The sequence below is a fragment of the Geotrypetes seraphini genome, chromosome 12 (genome assembly GCF_902459505.1).
Source record: "Geotrypetes seraphini chromosome 12, aGeoSer1.1, whole genome shotgun sequence".
Taxonomy (NCBI): domain Eukaryota; kingdom Metazoa; phylum Chordata; class Amphibia; order Gymnophiona; family Dermophiidae; genus Geotrypetes; species Geotrypetes seraphini.
In genome coordinates, this window is record NC_047095.1 from 72,467,541 (window position 1) to 72,488,661 (window position 21,121).

Consider the following 21,121-nt stretch of genomic DNA (forward strand, 5'->3'; position numbering starts at 1 on the left):
CGGTAAACTCTTGCCTCAAGGGGAGGTATCCACCTCCCTTTCAGAGTTTCACTTTTCTGAGCGTTTTTAGGAGTCATTTGCTCTCTCCCCACTGGTATTTAATACTATTACAGTCAGTCTCTCATTCATCAACATAATTCCTTTTCTGACTGGTATTTATATTGAGTCCCTGTATGCCTTTTTAACAAAGATGGATGTATAGCAGAAAGTGAAGGAGAAAAAAACAGCAAATGGATAAGGTGGTCCTGGATACACAGTTAAGAGCACAGACTGAGGAGACTGAGAGGGGACATGATCGAAACATTCAAGATACTGAAGGGAATAGACTTAGATAAAGGCAGATTGTTCACCCTCTCCAAGGTAGGAGGATGAGAAGGCACTCCCTAAAGCTGATAGATTCCATACAAACGTAAGGAAGTTCTTCACCCAGAGTGTGGTAGACAACTGGAATGCTCTTCTGGAGTCTGTTATAGGGGAAAACACCCTCCAGGGATTCAAGACAAAGGATTCCTGCTCAACTGGAACGTACGCAAGTGAGGCTGGACTCATTTAGAGCACTGGTCTAAATGAGCGACTGCTGGGCAAGATGGACCACTGGTCTGACCCAGCAGCAGCAATTCTTATGTTCTTATGACAGAAGGAAGTGCAGCCAGAGATTAGGAAAAGATGGTTTGAAAACTAAAAATCACCAGACAAAGATAGGGGAAATGATTTTATTTTCAATTTAGTGATTAAATTGTGTCAGTTTTTAGAATTTACATTTAATCTAATCTTTGTATTATTTAATATTAGTATGGTGGAAGGGAAGGGGATAAATTTTATTTATTGAAAATGTTTGTGGAATTTCAAGTGATGTATTAGTCAAATTGTTACTTTCTGTGCACTTGATGTTAAACATAAAATGAATAAAGAATTAAAAAACAAAACAAAACACGTAATATTCATTATTTCGTCCACAATGATCCAAGACCTAAGCAAAATAAAGAAAATTACAAAAATCGTTTATCTGGACATAATAGAAGTAAGAGAGATCACTTCCGGCTGCTAGCTCTTTAAACTGTAGGAGTCACCATTGGTCCTATGGTTACTCCCCACCCCTTCCTTGGCCACAATAAATTGTAATAACTGTTTGGGTTCAAAAAATTGAAAGGATTTTCCTTCTAATGAGATACAGCACTTGCAGGAAATTCTAATACAAAGGAAGCACCCAGAGCAATTACTCTAGGTCTATAAACCAAAAAGTCTTTTATTCTCTTCTGCGTCTCACGAGATATCAGGAAATATACAAATTGAGCCCAAAAAAAGTTTTTTATATGTTGGAAATATGTTCAAAAAATCAAATCCCTGTCAAACTCTAAGGCAAATGATACAATAAGAGTAGTCCTTTCAGTTATTACTTCAAGAGAACTTTCCAGAAAGTTTGTTAAATTCAATCCACTTGCTTCTGGTCCTACTGGGTCCGTAGGGTAGAGCTTTCCCGTTTCTTTTCCAAGGTAATATATTGCACTCTAACTATAAGTTGTAGGCTTTCTTCCGGTATTAAGAGGACTTCTTTTAAGTATTTCTGGACCATTTCCAGAGCAGAAATCACTAGAGACTTGGGGAAATTCAAAAAACCCTCAGATTATTCCTTCTGTTTATTTTCCATAAATTCCAGCTTTCGACAAATAAAGATTGCTCTTTAATGGTTTCCGCATCAGTTATCTGCCAGTGTGTGAACATAGGGGCTTGTGGTGTTAGCCAACATCAGAGAATTGCTTTGATGCCCATAAGAATGGCTTTTTGGACAAAAGCAGCTCAACCCGAACGGATCGGGACCATGGAGAATTTTAATGTAAAAAGGCATATAGGCTGAAGTCTCCAGGAACAATTCCAAATCCGTGCAATCTGTGGAATTATCTGATGCCAAAAATCAACTATGCAAGGACAGGATCAAAACATATGTCCTAGTGTAGCATGAGGAGCATTGCATTTTGGGCAAGCCTCCACAGGGGTTAGATGTGCCTTAAATGCCAGGATGGACTTTAAAAATAAAAAAAATTTCTGATCAAGCACAATCAAATTGATGGGAAAAACTTCCATTTGCACAGTTTTTCTGAACAAGTCTATTGTGCATGGATATAAGTGTGTAAGTATACATGCTGCAGGAATGGTTCTGCCCATCTCCTCTGTAGTATTAAACCAGGAGCAGCAGCTTCCCAGGACTATTGGAATTTGCATTAAAAAATCTGGATTTATGGATCAAGGGAATTTTGGTGTCTTCAGGCAGACCTTAGGAAATTGGAAGGCTGGGAGTTCAAGTGGCAGATGATATTTAATGTGGACAAACGCAGAGTGATGCACACTGGGAAGAATAACCCAAAATCACAGTTACCGGATGTTTTAGGTCCACCTTGGGGGTTAGCGACCAAGAGAAGGATCTGGGTGCCATTGTAGACAATACAATGAAACCTTCCACCAAATGTGTGGGGGTGATTAAAAAAGCAAAGATGCTAGGAATTATTAGAAAAGGGATGGTAAACAAGACTAAGAATGTTAAAAATGCCCCTGTATCGCTCCATGGTGCGACCTCACCTAGAGTATCGTGTTCAATTCTGGTCTCATCTCAAGAAAGATAGTGGCAGTAGGAAAGGTTCAAAGAAGAACGACCAAGATGGTAAAGGGGATGGAACTCCTCTCATATGAAGACAGACTAAAAAGGTTAGGGCTCTTCAGCTTGGAAAAAGAGATGGCTGAGGGGAGATATGATGAAGTCTACAAAATCTTGAGTGGTGTAGATCAGGTACAAGAGGATTGATTTCTCACTGTCAAAGAAAAAGGGAACACTCAAAGATACAGGGAAATCCAATAGGAGGAAATATTTTTTCACTCAGAATAATTAAGCTCTGGCGACACCAGGAAGTACTTCTTCACCAAAAGAGTGGTTGACAATTGGAATGAGCTTCCGGTACAGGTGATTGAGGCCAGCAGCGTGCCAGATTTTAAGAACAGATGGGATGCTCATGTCGGATCTCTAAGAGGGGATGGGTCATCAGAGTGCGATCTCTCAAAGGGTAGCTAGGGGAGTGGGTCAATAGAGTGGGCAGACTTGATGGGCCTTGGCCCTTTTCTGCCATCACTTTCTATGTTTCTATGAACGCATTTAACAGATTTCTAGGATACAATCGTAATAGTCAATAAATGTATATTCGGTACGTATTGTTGAATATAGTTATTAGCAGGGACTCATTCAAGCTGCATACAACAGAAGCATTGACGTCACATAGAATATATAGAAAATCAAAACAATAATAACACGGAGAAAAATAAACCTCAATTGTGAGAGGTTGGGACTACACAAGTGCCCAGCCCTCAACACATCATCACAGGTTTATAAAAAAACTCCGTATACAAATATATAAATAGGATTTTCATTCATTCATAGTCACATTTTTCAAAAACTTTTTGTATATATATGTAATCGCAACTATGAGTCTGTCATAAATTCGTGACCAGAACCCCAATATGCAAAGAGGTTTCCATAATTTATCCCCCTTAGAACATAGTGCCCTCCAGAAATTAAGTAAAGATTCTACCATCGTGATTAGAAGGGCAGATAAAGGGGGCGCTGTAGTTGTTTGGGGTCGGGACCTTTATATTGCAGAAGCTAACATTCAACTATTGAATCAGGATACGTATCTGAAATTAGATCAAGATCCCTCTATGGAAATTTTTGCAATGATTGCAGACATTTGTATGGATGCAATGAAACGTGGTTTTCTTACGAAAAAAGAATATACATTTCTCACTCCCCAATGTTTCAAAGTACCCATATTTTATTTGCTACCAAAGATTCATAAAAATATTCAATGCCCTCCGGGCAGGCCGATTGTTTCGGCCCGGGATTCTTTATTAGAAAGAACAAGTAAATATATTGATAAACAACTTCAATGTTTCCTTAAAACCATTAAGTCATATTTACAGGACACCACCCAGTTTTTGAATAAGTTGAATGAGCTGGAATCTGAACTACCTACGAATTTTATATTGGTCACCTTTGATGTATGTTCATTATATACAAGTATTCCGCAAGAAGAAGCTCTATCAGTACTTGTAGCTCTATGGAATTCTCAACCTCTTCATAATAATTCTCATACCAATTTTTTGAGAGATCTATGTGCAATAGCATTGAAAAATAATTATTTTATTTTTAATGGTGAGTTTTATAAACAACTTTCAGGGATAGCAATGGGGGCGTCGTTCGCACCCACAATAGCTAATCTTTACATGTCCTGGTTTGAAGAGTCTTTTATCTATACATTGCCTGAGTTTCAACATGTTTCCAAATGGTGGCGCTTTATAGACGATATTTTTGTCATCTGGTCGGGTACTTTACAACAACTTTTTGAATTTGCTGAAATAATAAATCAATGTCATCAATTTATCAAATTTACTATGTCACATAGTAACGAAAGCATCAGTTTTTTAGATGTTTCTATTCAGAAGAAAAATGATGGTTTTGAGACTTCTATCCATCATAAAAAAACCGATAGAAACACGTTATTAAAATTTGACAGTATGCACCCAGCTCATTTAAAAACTAGTATTCCGTTTGCACAATTTCTTAGATACAGACGGATTTGTAATACTAAAGAAAGATTTCTACAGGAAGCAAAAATATTGGAACAAAGATTGCTATCAAGAGATTATCCAGCTACTATAGTTAGGAAAGCTAAAAAACGGGCTTTATATAACCCCAGAGAAACATTGTTGGATTACAAAAAATCTCAAGTGGAAGAAACAATTATCCCTTGTGTTATTAAACAAACTCGGATGTCACCACAAATTATTAGGAGATATAAGAGACATCTTCCTCTACTTAAAACCTTGCCTTGTTTTGAGAATAAACGATTTATTTTTTCTCAATCAAGAAATAAAAATTTGAGTGATTTGCTTTGTCATACTGCTAAAGAAAAATTTATAGATGAAGACTTAAATACTACACTAGGACATAGATCATGTGGCCATTGTTCAAAATGTAATGTTATGGCTGTTGTCTCTGATTTTGTTAATCCCTCTGACGGAAAGAATTACATGTTACATCATACATCTTCATGCCAATCTACAAATATAATCTATGCAATTCAATGTCCATGTGACCTATTGTATATAGGTCAAACATCACGGACTTTGACCGTCAGAATAACTGAACATAAAAGTTGTCTTAATACTCGAAAACTAACAGCGCCTATAGTAGCTCATTGTATCCAGTGTCATCATAGATTTGAAAACCTGAGATGTTGGGTGATTGAAAAATTGCCCCTGACTCAAAGAAGAGGAGATACGAGAAGAACATTGTGGCAGAAGGAACAACGATGGATCAACAGGTTACAGACTGTGGAACCATTGGGTTTGAATACAACTTATGAATGGCAACCATTTCTTTGAACCAGCAGTCTTTCTTCTTAGTATTAATGACAGCTATTGTAAGGTGTTTGTCTATGTGCCGGTGTTTGGCCTATCACGCATCACGTTTTGTGATGACGTCATGACGCCCGGTTCGTTTTTTATTCGAACCGGGCGCGTCTCACAGTCCTTACTCCATTTTGAGAGGAGCCAGCTTTATTTCCAACGGATTGTAAGAAAGAAGGAGACACCTGAAGATGGCATATATCCCCTGAAGTAGCCGGTTTAGGCGAAACAGAAAGTCTTTTCTGTCGGGATTAGGAGTTGAAAGCCTCTCTTGAAATTTCATCTTTCCAGATGAGTGTATTTCTTCCTTAACTGCGATTTTTTGCATTCTGTGCCTCTGAAAATACTTACACAACTGAAACTGAGCTGTAGCCTTCATTACTAATGTAGTTAAGCTTGGGGTTCTGGTCACGAATTTATGACAGACTCATAGTTGCGATTACATATATATACAAAAAGTTTTTGAAAAATGTGACTATGAATGAATGAAAATCCTATTTATATATTTGTATACGGAGTTTTTTTATAAACCCGTGATGATGTGTTGAGGGCTGGGCACTTGTGTAGTCCCAACCTCTCACAATTGAGGTTTATTTTTCTCCGTGTTATTATTGTTTTGATTTTCTATATATTCTATGTGACGTCAATGCTTCTGTTGTATGCAGCTTGAATGAGTCCCTGCTAATAACTATATTCAACAATACGTACCGAATATACATCTATGAACGCATTGCCAGAGGTTCTGGTAAGAGCGGATAGCTTAACTGGTTTTAATAAAGATTTGGACAATTTCCTGGAGAAAAAGTCCATAGTCTGTTATTAAGACATGGGGAAACCACTGCTTGCCCTGGATCGGTAGCATGGAATGTTGCTACTCTTTGGGCGGGGGGGGGGGGGTGTCTAGAATCTTGTTACTCTCTGGGATTCCGGAATCTTGCTATTCTTTGAGATTATGTATGGAAATGTTGCTACTCCTTGGGCTTTGGCCAGGTACTAGGGACCTGGATTGGCCACCAGGAGAACAGGCTACTGGGCTTGATGGACTATTTGAAAATGCCTGCAAACGCTCCTACTCACACTTCCTACCCAAATTAAGGACCACAATCCCAACCATCAGATCACTGACAAGTCTACTAAACTTCAGGAAGTTGGTAAAGACTCATCTCTTTACCTGACTCTCTCAAAGATCCTCTAACCTCTAATTATAATAATAATAATAATAATAACAGCTTATATACCGCAATACCGTGAAGTTCTATGCGGTTTACAGAAGATTTAAGCAAAGGTAACAAATTGAAATTGACTTTAAGAGGGGAGGAAGAAAGAGAATTAATAGGACAGGAAATTCATTGTTGAGGAGAGAGTGATCAAAAGGACAAGTTAATCGCTATAGAGGTAATTATACCCCAACAAAATCATACTACCTCTGTATGTGCTCTCCCACTTGACTTGCATGCACCTGATTCCAAACAACCCAAGATCTTGTCTTCCCACTACATGTACCTTCTCCAAGAGTGCCTTAAAATTCTTTGCACTAAATGTATTTGCCCTATGCAATGAACGTATTGCATCTCTAGCCAGTATACTTACATTGCATTATTCGTCTTGCTACTGTCCTACACGCACTACATAGGAATTATCTCACTGTTACTGTTCATCCTTTATCTGCTAAGTGTGAATTTGGAACTTTGTTACTATCCTTCCACCATGAATTTATTGAATGTATTTGCCCTATGCAACGAATGTACTGTATCCCTAGCTGCTATACTCATATTGCCTTCTCGTTCATTGCCTTATCGGTTGTTCTGTATAGTTGTACTTTGTTGCTATCCTTTCACTATGTATGTAAAATTGTAACCTGTTCTGGGCTCTTCTGGGAGGACGGGCTAGAAAATCGACTAAATAAATAGGTCTGACCCAATAAGGCTATTCTTATGTTCCGTTTCCATCAGCTTTGCTGCAGTTGCATCTTGCATATAAAGACAGATGAACAAAATGTTCTTAAACTTACAGCATGTTATTTCAATGCCCAAGAGCTTATAGGAGTTGTAGATCTATCATTACCTGTCATCAGGGATTTTTTCTGCCAAGCCAAAGTCTGCCACAATTGCTGTGTACTTGCCATCCTCAACCTTTATCAAGCAGTTCTGAAATAAGAGGAAGAAAATCATGTATACCATATTATCTGGGTTAAGAGAATTAACCCTTTAAGTGTTTACAGCCACTGACTAACTTCCACACAAATTGTACACAATTGGATTTGGTCAGACATTAAGGCCCGGATTCTATAAACCCGATTGTAGGCAGCCAACTGCTGCCTAACCAGCCAATCGGGACACACGTTTTCTTAAAAAAACAAACAAAAAACACCTCCTAAGGCAGGCCGCCTACATTGAAGGTGCCTCCAGGAGCCTAGCCTGCCACACCAATTAAATTTTATATTTACTTTGCATTTATTAAATAAACTCAAAGATTCTGCTCTTGAAGCCTTCAGTGTTTTGTGTCCAACTTTACAAGCTAACAGGATGGGAATATCTCTCTTCTGCATAAGAGGAATTTTCATCCTGTGGAACTTCTCCTGAACCTGTATTCAGGTAAATAGCAGCCTCCCTGGATAAAGCCTAATCTTTTCCAGTGCAATAGGGATGGTATGCTGAGCCAAGGGGTGTACCTAAGCAGTCCCTGAAACCCCGGATGAGAGAGATAAACCTGCCTTAAACACAGAGGCCCCAAAAGAAGAGTCGTCCTGAGCAGCCACATGCACCCTATAAAACTTAGTTTCAAGTTCAAGTTTCAAATTTATTTGAATTTGATGTTTCGCTTATCAAAAACTAAGCGAATTACATAATAAAATAGTTATAGCGTAAAACGAAGAGACAAGTTATTTTGCATAAAAAATATCAAGGGGCTGTGACAAAACTGACAATACAGACGTACTAATATACACATAGGAGAGAACATTAGGAAGTGAAGTTACATTTTGCTGTTTCCCAGAGGGAAGAAGAGGGGTATGTAAAAGGTAGGGTCAAACAATAGGTTAGGGTAAGATTTGAGAGGAGAAATAGGCAGTTTAATTCTTCACGGAAAGTGTCGTTCTAAAGGTTAAATGAGGATTTAAAGAGGAATGTTTTTAAATTAATTTTAAATGAATTAAGATCTTTTATTTCTCTAATGTATAGTGGGAGATTGTTCCATATAAGAGGAGCCATGACTGAAAAAATGTCATGGCGTCTTGTTCCTATTATTTTCAGTGAGGGGACCATTAATAGCCCTTGTGTGTTAGACCGAAGCGAACGATTTGAAATGTGTGGAATCAAGAGCCGATCAATAAACTGTGGTTCATTAGTAGATATTGTTTTATGTACTAATAATGCTATTTTATATGTTATACGTTGATTGACAGGTAACCAATGAGATTTTATCAAATAGGGGGTTACATGATCGTATTTCTTCCCTTGGTGAATTATTTTGATTGCAATATTTTGTATTATTTGTAAGCGTCTTTGATCTTTGTGAGTGATGTTCAAAAGTAGTGAATTACAGTAATCTAGTTTGGATATTATGAGGGAATGTATTAAGATGTTTAGGGATTCTGGTTCCAGATATTTTGACATTGAGCATATTAAACGTAGACGAAAGAAACAACTTTTAACTATATTATTAATATGCTCTTGGTAGGAGAATTTGTCGTCAATTGTTACTCCTAGTATCTTTAGTGATGTGACAAGTTCAATTATTATGTTGTCGATTGAAAAAGGAATAGAGAGCTTTAAGCCCTGTTTAAATGGAAAGAATAAAGCTTTAGTTTTGGATATATTTAGCGCAAGCTTGTTCAGTGTTTACCAATTTTTGATTTTTTCCAATTTTTGATTAATTTGAGTTATTTCGTTAAAATTTTCCGGGTTGACAGAGTGAATCAGTTGGATATCGTCAGCATAGGCATACGTCGTGAAACCTATGGATTGACTAAGACTAAGTAAAGGAGATAAAAAGATATTAAATAGTAATGGAGACAAGATTGAGCCCTGAGGAATTCCGTAATTATGTGAAAATGGTATGGAGGAAGAATTATTAAAGCGTACTGTCGAGTTGCGGTCGGATAGAAAGGAAGAGAACCAGAGTAAGGATGAATCGCTAATGCCTATTGATTGCAGCCTGTCTAAAAGAAGGGAATGGTCTATGGTATCGAATGTAGCCGAGAGGTCAAGGGAGAAAAGAATGACTGAATTGTGGTGGTCTAAGTTATAGATGATGTTGGTGGTGAGCCCGATTAAAGAATATTCGGTGTTGTGATGTTTCCTAAAACCCGTTTGATTAGGGTGAAGTATATTAGTAGATTGGACGAAATCAGATAACTGGTTGAATACCACCTTCTCAGTGATTTTTGCTAAGAAGGGAATGTTGGCGATAGGACGATAGTTGGTGGGGTCGTCGGGACTAATTTTATGATCCTTTAGTATAGGAGAGATTGTAGATGTTTTCCAAGTCTTGGGAATAGTCCCGGAAGACAGACTTTTTTTGATAAGTAATTGTATAAATGGTCCAAAACAGGAAAAATATTTTTTTAAGATTACTGGAGGAATGATCTCAGAAGGGGAGCTCTTTAGGTTTGTTTTTTGGATGATTAATTTAATTTCTGTTAATGTAGGGATTTTAAAATTAGAACATTTGGAACAAGGGAGTTTATAATTGTTGTGTGTTTCCGTGGGAGTGATAGTTGGGTTGGATGCAAACTTGTTACGTATGTTAATGATTTTTTTGCAGAAAGTGTCTGCTAGATGTTGTGCAGAAAGAACTGAGTTATTTTTTTCGTATTTAGCATTTGAGTTAAAGGATTTTATAATAGAGAATAGGATGGATGAATTTTTAGCTGTTTTTATTTTATTGGTATAGTAGCTACGTTTAGCCTCATTAATTTTTATTTTATAATATTGAGATAGCTCTTTAAATGTTATCATGTTATTAATTGTTTTGTTTTTACGCCATTTTCTTTCTAGGGATCTGAGCTGTCTTTTAATGAGTGAAAGTTCCGGCTTATACCAGGGATTTTGGACTTTTTTGTTAGATATTGTTTTGTTAATGAGGGGGACTTCTTTGTCCAGTAGTGTTTGAATTGTGTCATTCCATGATTTAAGTTGATCTTCAAGAGGATCTGTCTCAAGAATTGGAGGTCTTGAGAGAAGGAAGGAGGTGACTGACGAGAGTTCTAATTTTGTATAATCACGATATATTATATTTTTAGGTAAGGAGGTCAATGATATTTTCTTTTTTAACAGTAAATTGAATGAAATGAGATGATGATCAGACCATGGGACTGGAGTGTTAAGAATATTAGAATAAGAGAGATGTTCCGTTTTTGTAATAAAAATCATATCCAAGATATGTCCTGCCAGGTGTGTGAACTCTTGAATGAGGGGTAAGTAATTAAGTGCGTCCATATAAGTTAAGAGTTCCTTAGTGAGAGGGTTAGCGGGTTCATCAAAGTGAAAGTTGAAATCTCCCAGAATTAAAGGATTTTCAGAGGAAGAGCTGAAATCAAAGATCAAATTTTCAAGAAGAAATAGATTGTTTTGAACGATTGGTGGAGGGATGTAAAGTAAAAGTATATCTGTTTTTGGATTAGTGTTGAGTTGAACCTGAAGAAATTCTATTTCTGCGTTTCCTGTGGAGTGGTCTATAGTTTTTACGATGTCTTTTTGATAAATGATGGCTAGTGAAAGTCTGAAGGGACAACCAAGTCACCGCCTGACAAATTTCATCCAGTGGAAATGTCCTGGCTTCAGCCCAGAAGAGGTAATCGCTCTCATTAAATGTGCTCAAAGAGTGAAGGGAGTCTGCCTACCACAGACAAATGTAAGATGATGAAATAGCTGACCTAATACAACATGAAATGGTAGCTTTGGAAGTTGGCCTCCCCCTTCTTAGTCTGTTATTGAGAAAGACATGGGGGAAGTCACTGTTTGCCCTGGATAGGTAGCATGGAATGTTCCTACTTTTTGGGTTTTGGCCAGGTACTAGTGATCTGGATTGGCCATCGTGAGAACAGGCTACTGGGCTTGATGGACCATTGGTATGACCCAGAAAGGCCATTCTTATGTTCTTATAAGGTTCTGTCTTAGGACCCCTTCTCTTCTCCCTCTACACCTCTTCCCTCAGTGCCCCGATTTCCTCTCATGGCTTCCAGTATCACTTATATCCCGATTCCCAGATCTACTTCTCCACACCCAAGATTTCACCAAAAATCCAAGAAAGTCTCTGCCCGTTTATCTGAAATTACTGCTGCTGCCATTTTCAGTGCCAAGACAGCATGGGCAAGGAGCGAGTGAGAATCAATCCTGTCCCGATGCCCTGACACACCAGGGAAGCACAATAGGTCTGGGGGTCCTACCCCTGGGTCCAGGAGGGGAGTAGGTTGTGCCTCTATGGGGTGAGGTGAAGAGGGAGGGACACGCTGACGGTGAGGAAATTGCTGGATAGAGGGGCTGACAGCAGGGGAACTGCCAGCGTGGTGTAGGCAGATGAGGGACACTGCCTGGAGGGTGGGTGGATAGGAATGCCTGGGGGTTATAGGAGAGGAATGGTAGAATATAAACCCTTGGTTTAAATTTGAGTTACCATTTTGCCCTAAAAAGGGGGGTAAAAATGGTATCACCAAAATTATATACAGGATGAGAAAGAACATATTCATTTCAAAAAATACCCTTCTCAAATGTCATTTCAATTTTCTTAGTCCCAATTTATCCAGAGGTGTAAATCCACTATGAATAGTTAATAAACTTAATTCCTTTTTGGTTACTATCTAAGGGGCTGAGCCTCAGATCCCCGTGTGTTGTATGTAAAGGGAATTAACCTCACTGGCTCATGCTCCCCTTCTGCCCTGCCATGGTGAGCTTGTGAATCATAGAGCCGCAACATTATACTGGTCCACAGCCCTGACACAGCCCGAGGGCTAAATGGACAGCTAGCTTAACGTTGGCGAAGGGACTAGTGCAGAGACAGCAGGAAAAATATTGAACAACAACGATTTTCACTGCCTATTTTCAACAACACCCTGCCCAGGATCTAAAAGTTAAGTCCTTGTTTAAGAACAAAAAGTGTTTTTGATTAACAGGGCAGGAGGGGAGCATGAGCCAGTGAGGTTAATTCCCTTTCTAGTGTGCTTGTGAAACATACAACACAAGGGGATCTGAGGCTCAGCCCCTTAGATAGTAACCAAAAAGGAATTAAGTTTATGAACTATTCATAGTGGATTTATACCTCTGGATAAATTGGGACTAAGAAAATTGAAATGACATTTGAGAAGGGTATTTTTTGAAATGGGTAAAAATGGTATCTCAGTTTATACTCAGATGGGTTTATATTTGCTTAGATACAGTACCATTACAAACAATATCCAACCATGAGGCACAATCTACCAACATTATTATCTCCTTCCCTGAGCCCAATTTGCAGAGCCAGCCAATAATTTTGCATTATGAGATGTTAGTAATTTCAGTTTCATGAAGACACTAGAAAGAGACTGAATAGGCCTCACTGATGAAGACAATGCACATAAAGGAGTCGTGAGGAAAAGATGTCAATCACTCAGCAGTGGACTGTCCAAAATGTGCTTTATTCATTAACAATGAACAGCTTATTTCTGCATTTGGAGGTAACCCTACAATCTATTGCTCTATATCAGGGGTAGGGAACTCCGGTCCTCGAGAGCCGTATTCCGATCGGGTTTTCAGGATTTCCCCAATGAATATGCATGAGATCTATTTGCATGCACTGCTTTCAATGCATATTCATTGGGGAAATCCTGAAAACCAGACTCGAATAAGGCTTTCGAGGACCGGAGTTCCCTACCCCTGCTCTATATTCTTTAGGAATGTCACTTTTTGCATGAATGAGGTTGCTCTTTATGCTTTAGAATGATGTTCTTTGCACCATGTCTTTATTCCCTCCTTTTTCTAACAATGTGTGGTCCCTAGATGTATGTACAAGTTTATGTAGATATCCCGTGATATCTTGGTTTGAGTATAATCCTTCGGTTTTTTTAAACAAAAGCACCATTGTGTCTGTAACATTCATGTATGGGTATTTGATTTTAATTAAGCTGGGACATTAGATCATTTGTTATTCTACTGTCCATTGATTCTTGCTTTTTGGAAATCAATTATGGGGTCACATAAATTGTATGTTGGAAAATCCAGTGGCATTATCGTATGATACTGTGCTGTTTGGCATGTCAATGAGGGCTAAGAGCCAAATATCTAAGAACAACAGGCTTCTACTTATTATGACAGGGGTTGCCATACAACAGATCACGAGTAACTGGAAAAACTGGAAGAGACTTAATTACATTTATAAAATGTCACATTTATAAAATGGAAAGGACAATAGCCACACAGCAGGGGAATTTTAGAAAATTTCAGGAAATTTGGGAGCCATTAGCAAAATATTGTAATGATTTAATATTATTTTTCCCCTTAAAAAATGCACATCCAGGATGGGGGAGGGGGGAAGGATTTTTTGATTTGAGTATTAGATAAGGTATATAGGAATGGATTTATGGTATGTTTCTCTTGAATTTAAAGAATGTAATTATTAGGGGGGATAAATTCTGATGGAGTTTAACAGAATATTAAGTGTTATATTTGAGTTTAAATTGCTATAAATGCTGTTACACTTGTAAGTTTCTTAAAAATTAATAAAGATTTGGAACAAAAAAAATTTGTATGTTTCTGGCAATTTTAATTGTAATTTTAATGTGTGCTTGTTCATTTATTTGTATGTACTTTGTAATCTGCATAGATCTTTTGTGATTTGCAGAATATAAAATGTTTTAAAATCTTTGAGACTCTGCTGAATCCCTGCTCATTTTCAGACCCCCTAGTGATCTGGACCCTTGTGGTATTTTGGTTTTCATACTGCCCTTGGGCTGGTTAGTCCCCCATTCAGGTTGCATATGTATGGTGTCACCCCACTCTTGTTTATTGTACTTATTGCTGACCCTATTTGAGACTTTCAGGACAGTTCTACTGTGCACCTTGTTTGATCTGGTTATATGCTAGGTGTCTGCATGGGTGACAGTGGCCTGGGGGGGCCCCTGCTGGGACTTTTGGCGAGAGCATTTTACTGCGGGGGAGTTGGGTATTGCTTGGATCCTCACTGGGCTGGTTTGCTGTGGGGTCTGTTCTTGATGCACTTCTTGTGGGTGGATACCTGGCCTCCTTCCTTGTGTGGACCCCCAGGGTGTTGGCTCTCTGCCCGATTTTAATGTTTGCCCTATCCTGCTTGTTTGGGGAGTGCTTGTGGAGATTCGGGTTTTGGTTGGGGTTCTGATGTGGATGTATTTGGATGGGATCGGGTTGTAGGGGGGGGGGGGGGGGAGTGCTTGTTTCTCTGTTTGGTTGGGTTCTCTTGTGGTCTCGGAGATAGCTTTTTCTTTCATGCTATGTGTTTATACGGCTGGTTGTGGTGTGTCTGAGCAGGTTGGGTGCTACCCAGAAAGGCCTGTTGGTGATCCCATTGTGCCGGATGATTAGGGGGCTGAGCTGCTCTCCGAGTCCTGGGGGCGCTGCTGCATCTTGGCTCCGCTTTACTCTGGCTTTTCTGGGTGGCTGTGTATGTGTGTATGGAGGTTTGCTGTGGGGATCTGGGAGTGTGTGGTGTGGCTCGGGTTGGGGGATTTGGGGCCCTGTCTGCGTCCTTACGTGACTCTCTCTCTCTCTGTTCCGCGTTTGTGGGACAGGGTTTTCCATACTGGTTGGGTTTCTGGTGGGATTGGTTGGGGGGGGGGGGGTCCTCCTTCCGTATGTTTATTTAATTTTTTCACATTGAGCATTATTCCTGTTTTCCTTTTGGTTAATGCCACTACTTGTCACTACTCTGGGGGGTGGCTGAGCCCTTGGGGTGGTTTTCATGCTTTTCTCTTTCTTCTTTCAGTTATGTTCTCCTTGATTTCTTGACCTGAGTACCCCTTTTAGACTCGCATCTTGGAATGTTGGGGGCATCACGTCCCCTATAAAACGGTCCAAAATATTAGCTGCCTTGCAACGCGGTCGATCGGATATTGCTTGTTTACAGGAGACTCGCCTGACTGACACGGAACATCTTAAGTTACATCATTCTTGGGTGGGGGAGGTATATTTTGCTTCCTCTCAGGGCCGCTATGATGGCATTGCAGTGTTGGTTCGGAAGTCTTCACCTATTGGGGTACAAGTTCTTGATAAAGCGACTGATGGTAGATCTTTGCTCTTGCGACTTACCTTGGGAGCCCGTTCTTATCTTCTTCTGGTGGTCTATGGCCCTAATTCGGGAGAGTCGGCCTTTGTACAACGGTTGCTTAAACTTTGTTCTCATTTTCCTGGGGATCCCCTTCTTTTCATGGGTGATTTTAATTTGGTCATGAGCCCTGATTTGGATAAATCTGGATCCCCTGTTTCCTCTTTAGGTGCCAAAGGTCGTCTCCTCTCTGACTTTTGTGATACTCTTTCCGTAGTGGACCCTTGGCATCTTCTTCACCCTGAAGTTCGTGACTATACTCACCTTTCTCGTGCCCATGGCACCTGGTCTCACCTGGATTATATTTTCTTGTCTTCATCTCTGTTTCCTTCCGTTCAGTTGGCCGAGATTGGTCCTCTGTCCATTTCTGATCATGCCCCGATTTGGGTGGATATTCTCCTGGATACCACGTATCTCTGGATGTCGTCCTGATGGGTTCCTTTCTATCTTGCACAGGATGAGGAATTTCGGACCTTTTTACAGACTCAATGGGATGACTATTCCACCAATAATGCTCCCCACATGGATGATCCTGTTTTGTTTTGGGAGGCTAGGAAGACAGTGATCCGGGGACATATCTCTTTTCTGTGTGCTCGTAATAAGTGAATTAATCGTGGGATCGTTAATCTGGAACAAGCCTTACGTTTGGCGAAGTGGTCTTTTTCCCTCCACCCTTCACGGGAGACTCGTGAATGTAATCTGTCTACTCAAGTGGCCTTGAACTTGCTTCTTCATTCTCATTCCCAAAAATGTAGAGCCTTTTATCAACACCGCTTTCTTCGTTATGGAATAAGCCTGGCCGCCTTCTGGCCCGGTTAGTTAAAGCTGCGACTGGTAGGAAGCCGATTTTATCTCTTCGGAATCAGAGTGGAGGGGTGTGTCCAAAACGTCTGATATCTCCGGGGTCCTATTTGACTTTTTTCGCCGGTTATACGAAGCTCCGGATTATGCCTCTCCAGAGATGTTGACGGACTATCTTCAATCTTCTGGTCTACCTCGTTTACCAGCGGATGTGGCGTCTTCTCTTAATAGTCTGTTTCGGGCGGCTGAATTGGAGTCTGCTATTAAAGCGCTCCACTCTGATCGGGCTAAACTAAACTAAACTAAACTAAGCCTTGGGTTTGTATACCGCCCCATCTCCATAGTTGTGGAGCTCGGCACGGTTTACAGGATTTGTGATGAGAAAGGAACTCCAAGGAAGGGCTAGAAGATCAGCGGAGAGGAGAATGTTAGAGGGCTAGGATGTCAGGGGAGGGGGGAGTATTAGGTTTTAGAGAAAAGCTCCGGGCCCGGATGGTTTTTCGGGTGACTTTTACCGGCTTCTTTCTCCTACTCTTTATGGGCCTTTGCTGGCATATTTTAACGCAGCTATTGCTCAGGGCTCCTTTCTGCGCTTAGCCAACGAGGCCCTTATTTCTTTATTTCTTATCGCCCCATCTCTTTGATAAACGTGGACCTGAAACTCTTTGCTCGTATGTTGGCTGATCGTCTTGCTCCTCATCTACCTCAGCTTATACATGAGGATCAGGTTGGTTTTGTTCGGGGCCGTCAGTCTGTAAGCAATGTCCGAAAGGTCCTCCTTGCCCTTGCTCAATGTCAATCTCGCCAGATTCCAACTCTTTTTGTTAGCCTGGATGCTAAGGCGTTTGATATCATTCATTGGTCCTTGTTTCGTACCCTGGAACATGTTGGGTTGGGGGGTTTCTACCTGGATACCATGCGTTCCCTCTATTCTAATCCGCAGGCTTCTCTGCTAGTCAATGAGACCTGCTCAGACTCTTTCCCTATTCTTCATGGTACCCGGCAGGGTTGCCCTCTTTCCCCCCTCCTGTTCCTTCTTTCTCTGGAATCCTTATTGTGTACTTTTCAGGGGTTCGCAGAGGTCAAGGGTCTATCAGTTGGTGAACTTGAGCTTAAGACCCTGGCGTATGCAGACAACATGTTTTTGATTCTTACTTGGCCTGAAGATTCTCTCCCAGCGGCATTGGCCCTTATTTCTGTCCCTCAATTTGGATAAATCCTTGGCCTTGCCTTTTCCATCAGAGTTACGTGCAACGTGGAGGGGTGATTTTCCTCTTCATTGGGCTGACTCTGCTTTGAGGTATTTGGGGGTTACCATTCCGCTGGACTTATCTAGTCTGTATCGCTTAAACGTTGAACTACTGTTTCAGGCCCTTCAGAATAAATTACACCTTTGGGAAACTTTCCCCTTTTCACTTCTGGGTCGGGTGCACCTCTAATATGCTCCATTGTCCCCTGTTGGCTTTATGTTTTTCAGGTCCTTCCTCTTTATTTGACATCCCACTTGGTTCAGAGATTTCTTTGGGCTGGGCGGAGGCCTCGTTTGTCTTATAAACGGGCGGCGACTCCCTGGTACAGGGGTGGCTAGGGCTTATTGAACCTCAGATATTTGACAGTTGGTTGTGGCAAGCGCCATATTAACAACCTTTTCAGGGGTACTTCAGCGTTCACCAACACTTCTTTGGAACTTTCCTGTTTTCATTCTACTCATTTTAGTGCCTATCTTCATTCCATTCCTTCTCTTGAACCTGAATCTCTCTGTGAAAATACTGCACTGACCCTTGTGGAAGGTTTGGCGTTGGGTCTGTAAGTTTCACGCTCTTTCTCCTTCTGTCTCTCCCTTCTTGCCTATCCGCTTTAATAGCTCTTTCTTGCCTGGGATTGATGGGCCGAGTTTTGCTCGGTGGGAAACGAAGGGTATTCAATATGTATTTCATTTGGTCGATGATGATGGAACACTTAAATCCTTTGCACAGCTGCGCGGGGAATTTGATCTCCCGCCTACTGACTATTTTGCTTATATGCAAATACACCATTACATTTCCTCCTTACCATCTAGTTCTTTGCAAGCCTCCTGTCAGGAGATGTTGTCCACGCTTTTACCATTGGTTCCCAACTTCTGGTCCCCCTTAAGTTCCATCATTGCCATTTGAAGGATGAATCCCCTTTGTTTGACCACTCTCGGTTGCGAGATGCTTGGTCTCGCGATCTTGCTGTTGAATTGCCCTCTGATGTACTTTTGCAGGCTGTCCGTCGACTGCCTGCCTTTCGTAAATACACTACCTTTTGGGAACAACATTTTAAGTTGATTTTTCGTTTATATATCTCTCCTAAAAGGGCTTATTTGTCCTACTTCCGTCTTACTGCTGCTGCCTTCGCTGCCAGGCTCCAGAAGCGGGCTTGGGACACATGTTTTGGTCTCGCCCTAAGGTTCAACTTTTCTGGACTACTATCTTTGCCTTTGTGGAGGGAATTTGGAATATCACCATTCGCCGCTCCCCTTTGCTTTTATTTGGGACTGTTCCTCATTACTTTCCTCGATTGAAGGGAGTTGCAGCTTTCCTCAAGTGGACTGTCCTGATTGCTCTGAAATGCATTTTGTTGAAATGGCTTGAGGCTGATGCTACGGACTATTCCCTCTGGCGATGCCGGATGATTACTCTCTTGATGTGGGAGAGGAGGGATGTGAAGGATCTCTCTTCTCTCCCGGGCCGCATTTTTCGGCGTACTTGGGAACCTTTTTGGATTACTTTGACTCCTCTGGCTTGCAGCCGGGTGCTTAACTGTTGATTCCTGTTTTGTGATTCCTTCTGTTCTGATTGGTACACTTACTTTCTTTGCTACTGTGTATTTAGATGAAGGACCCGGGGGGGGTGGGGGGGGTTCTATAAACTGATGAGCTGTTTTGGTTCCTTGTATCATTGCTTTGTTGCAGTTTTGTTTGCTCAATAAAATATATTTGACTATAAAATGTTTTAAAATAAATTCAATACTCATTAGACATGACACATGCATAAAGTATTTTGACATCTATTTTAATTTATCCGAGTTTGATTTGAGAGCACACATTTATTGGGACATCGAGACTAGAGCATAGCTTTTCTGGTTTTAAATGTATCCTTAACATTTGTGTGTGTGTGTATTTAATTTGTTTGATTTTTCTACATGTATTTCTTTTTATTTTTTAATAAAATCTTTATTCGTTTTTCAAACTTACAATAAGTGCATCAACAAGTACAATCAAACTTTGGGCTCCTTTTATCAAGGTGCGCTATGGGGGTTAGCGCATCTGACATTTCATCACGCGCTAATCCCCGCGGCAAGCCAAAATACTAACGCCTCGTCAATGGAGGCGTTAACGGCTAGCGCGGCAGGTGGTTTAATGTGCGGTATTCCGCGTGTTAAACCTCTACCGTGCCTTGATAAAAGGACCCCTTAGATAAAACACTTAATATTCAGCATTAAATCAAATTAAAGTTTATCTCCCTCCCCTTTCATATTATATATTAAACACTTGTATCCTTTAATAAATACTTTCCTATCTTTCTTCCCATTAATAAAAGCTCATAAATTATCCCCCCCTCCTCCTATCTTGAATTTATACTATTAAGGGAAAAATGAAATCTATTCATTGCAGTAATTTGTTAATGGCCCCCCATACATCTTGAAATTTTCTAAAATTCCCTTTCTGTATAGATAATGTTTTCCATTTTATATATGCAACACAATGAATTCCAAAAACTGTAGTTAAGTCTCTTCCAATTTATCGTTATTTGTTGTATGGCCACTCCTGTCATAATTAGTAGAAGCTTGTTGTTCTTAGACGATATTTGGCTCTTAGCCCTCATTGACATGCCAAATAAAACAGTATCATACAATAACTCAACTGGGTTTTCCAATAAAAAATTTGGCCCCATATTGATTTCCAAAAAGCCAAGATAAATGGACAATAGAATAATAAATGATCTAGAGTCCCTGCTTCGAGATTACAACGCCAGCATCTATTAGTCTTAGAGCTATCTAATTTTCTACATGTATTTCAATAAGGTACCTGATTTATGCATAAAGTTTTTTTGATAATTTGTGATCATTTTCTTGTCTAATTTATTTGATTTTGGTTTGAAAGTAATTGTGGTTTTAGGATATGTGTATTCATTTGATTTTATTTTTAACTATCTATTAGACTCTTGACAAAGGCAGAATTGCTGAAACACTGTCAGTGTTGAGTCTACCTGTTCACTGTTAGTGAATAAAGTACACTGAGCGATTGGCATCTTTTCCACGACGACTCCTTTATTTGCGTTGAGTAATTTCAGTTTTATCATGCTTGTAGCAAAGTGGCCACATCCTTGTGCCACTAGGAGCTTATCTTTTTGAAATGGTTTACTCAACATTGTAAGCCACATCAGGTGCCAGCTGGTGTCAGAGCACTGTAGTGACACTCAGGCCAGACCAACAATACATACATTGACAATCAGGTTGGGAAAGCTGCTTTCCTGCAGCACTCTGCCGTTCACACATCTTTACAATACATGGTCTATTTTCCCAACAGGCTTAAGCCAAAACAAATTCTGGCAGTGGGGGGAGAGGGGCAGTGTAC

The 21,121-nt window shown here is 40.1% G+C and overlaps 1 protein-coding gene across 5 annotated transcripts in view; it reads right to left on the reverse strand.

Annotated features, from left to right (window-relative positions):
- Positions 1–21,121, reverse strand: part of TESK2 (testis associated actin remodelling kinase 2) — a 146,776-nt gene that overhangs the window by 72,155 nt on the left and 53,500 nt on the right. For all 5 annotated transcript variants that reach the window (XM_033916665.1, XM_033916660.1, XM_033916663.1 and 2 more), the window contains exon 6: positions 7,516–7,598. In XM_033916665.1, the coding sequence (XP_033772556.1) occupies positions 7,516–7,598 (83 nt within the window). The remainder of the gene's footprint in view (positions 1–7,515; positions 7,599–21,121) is intronic.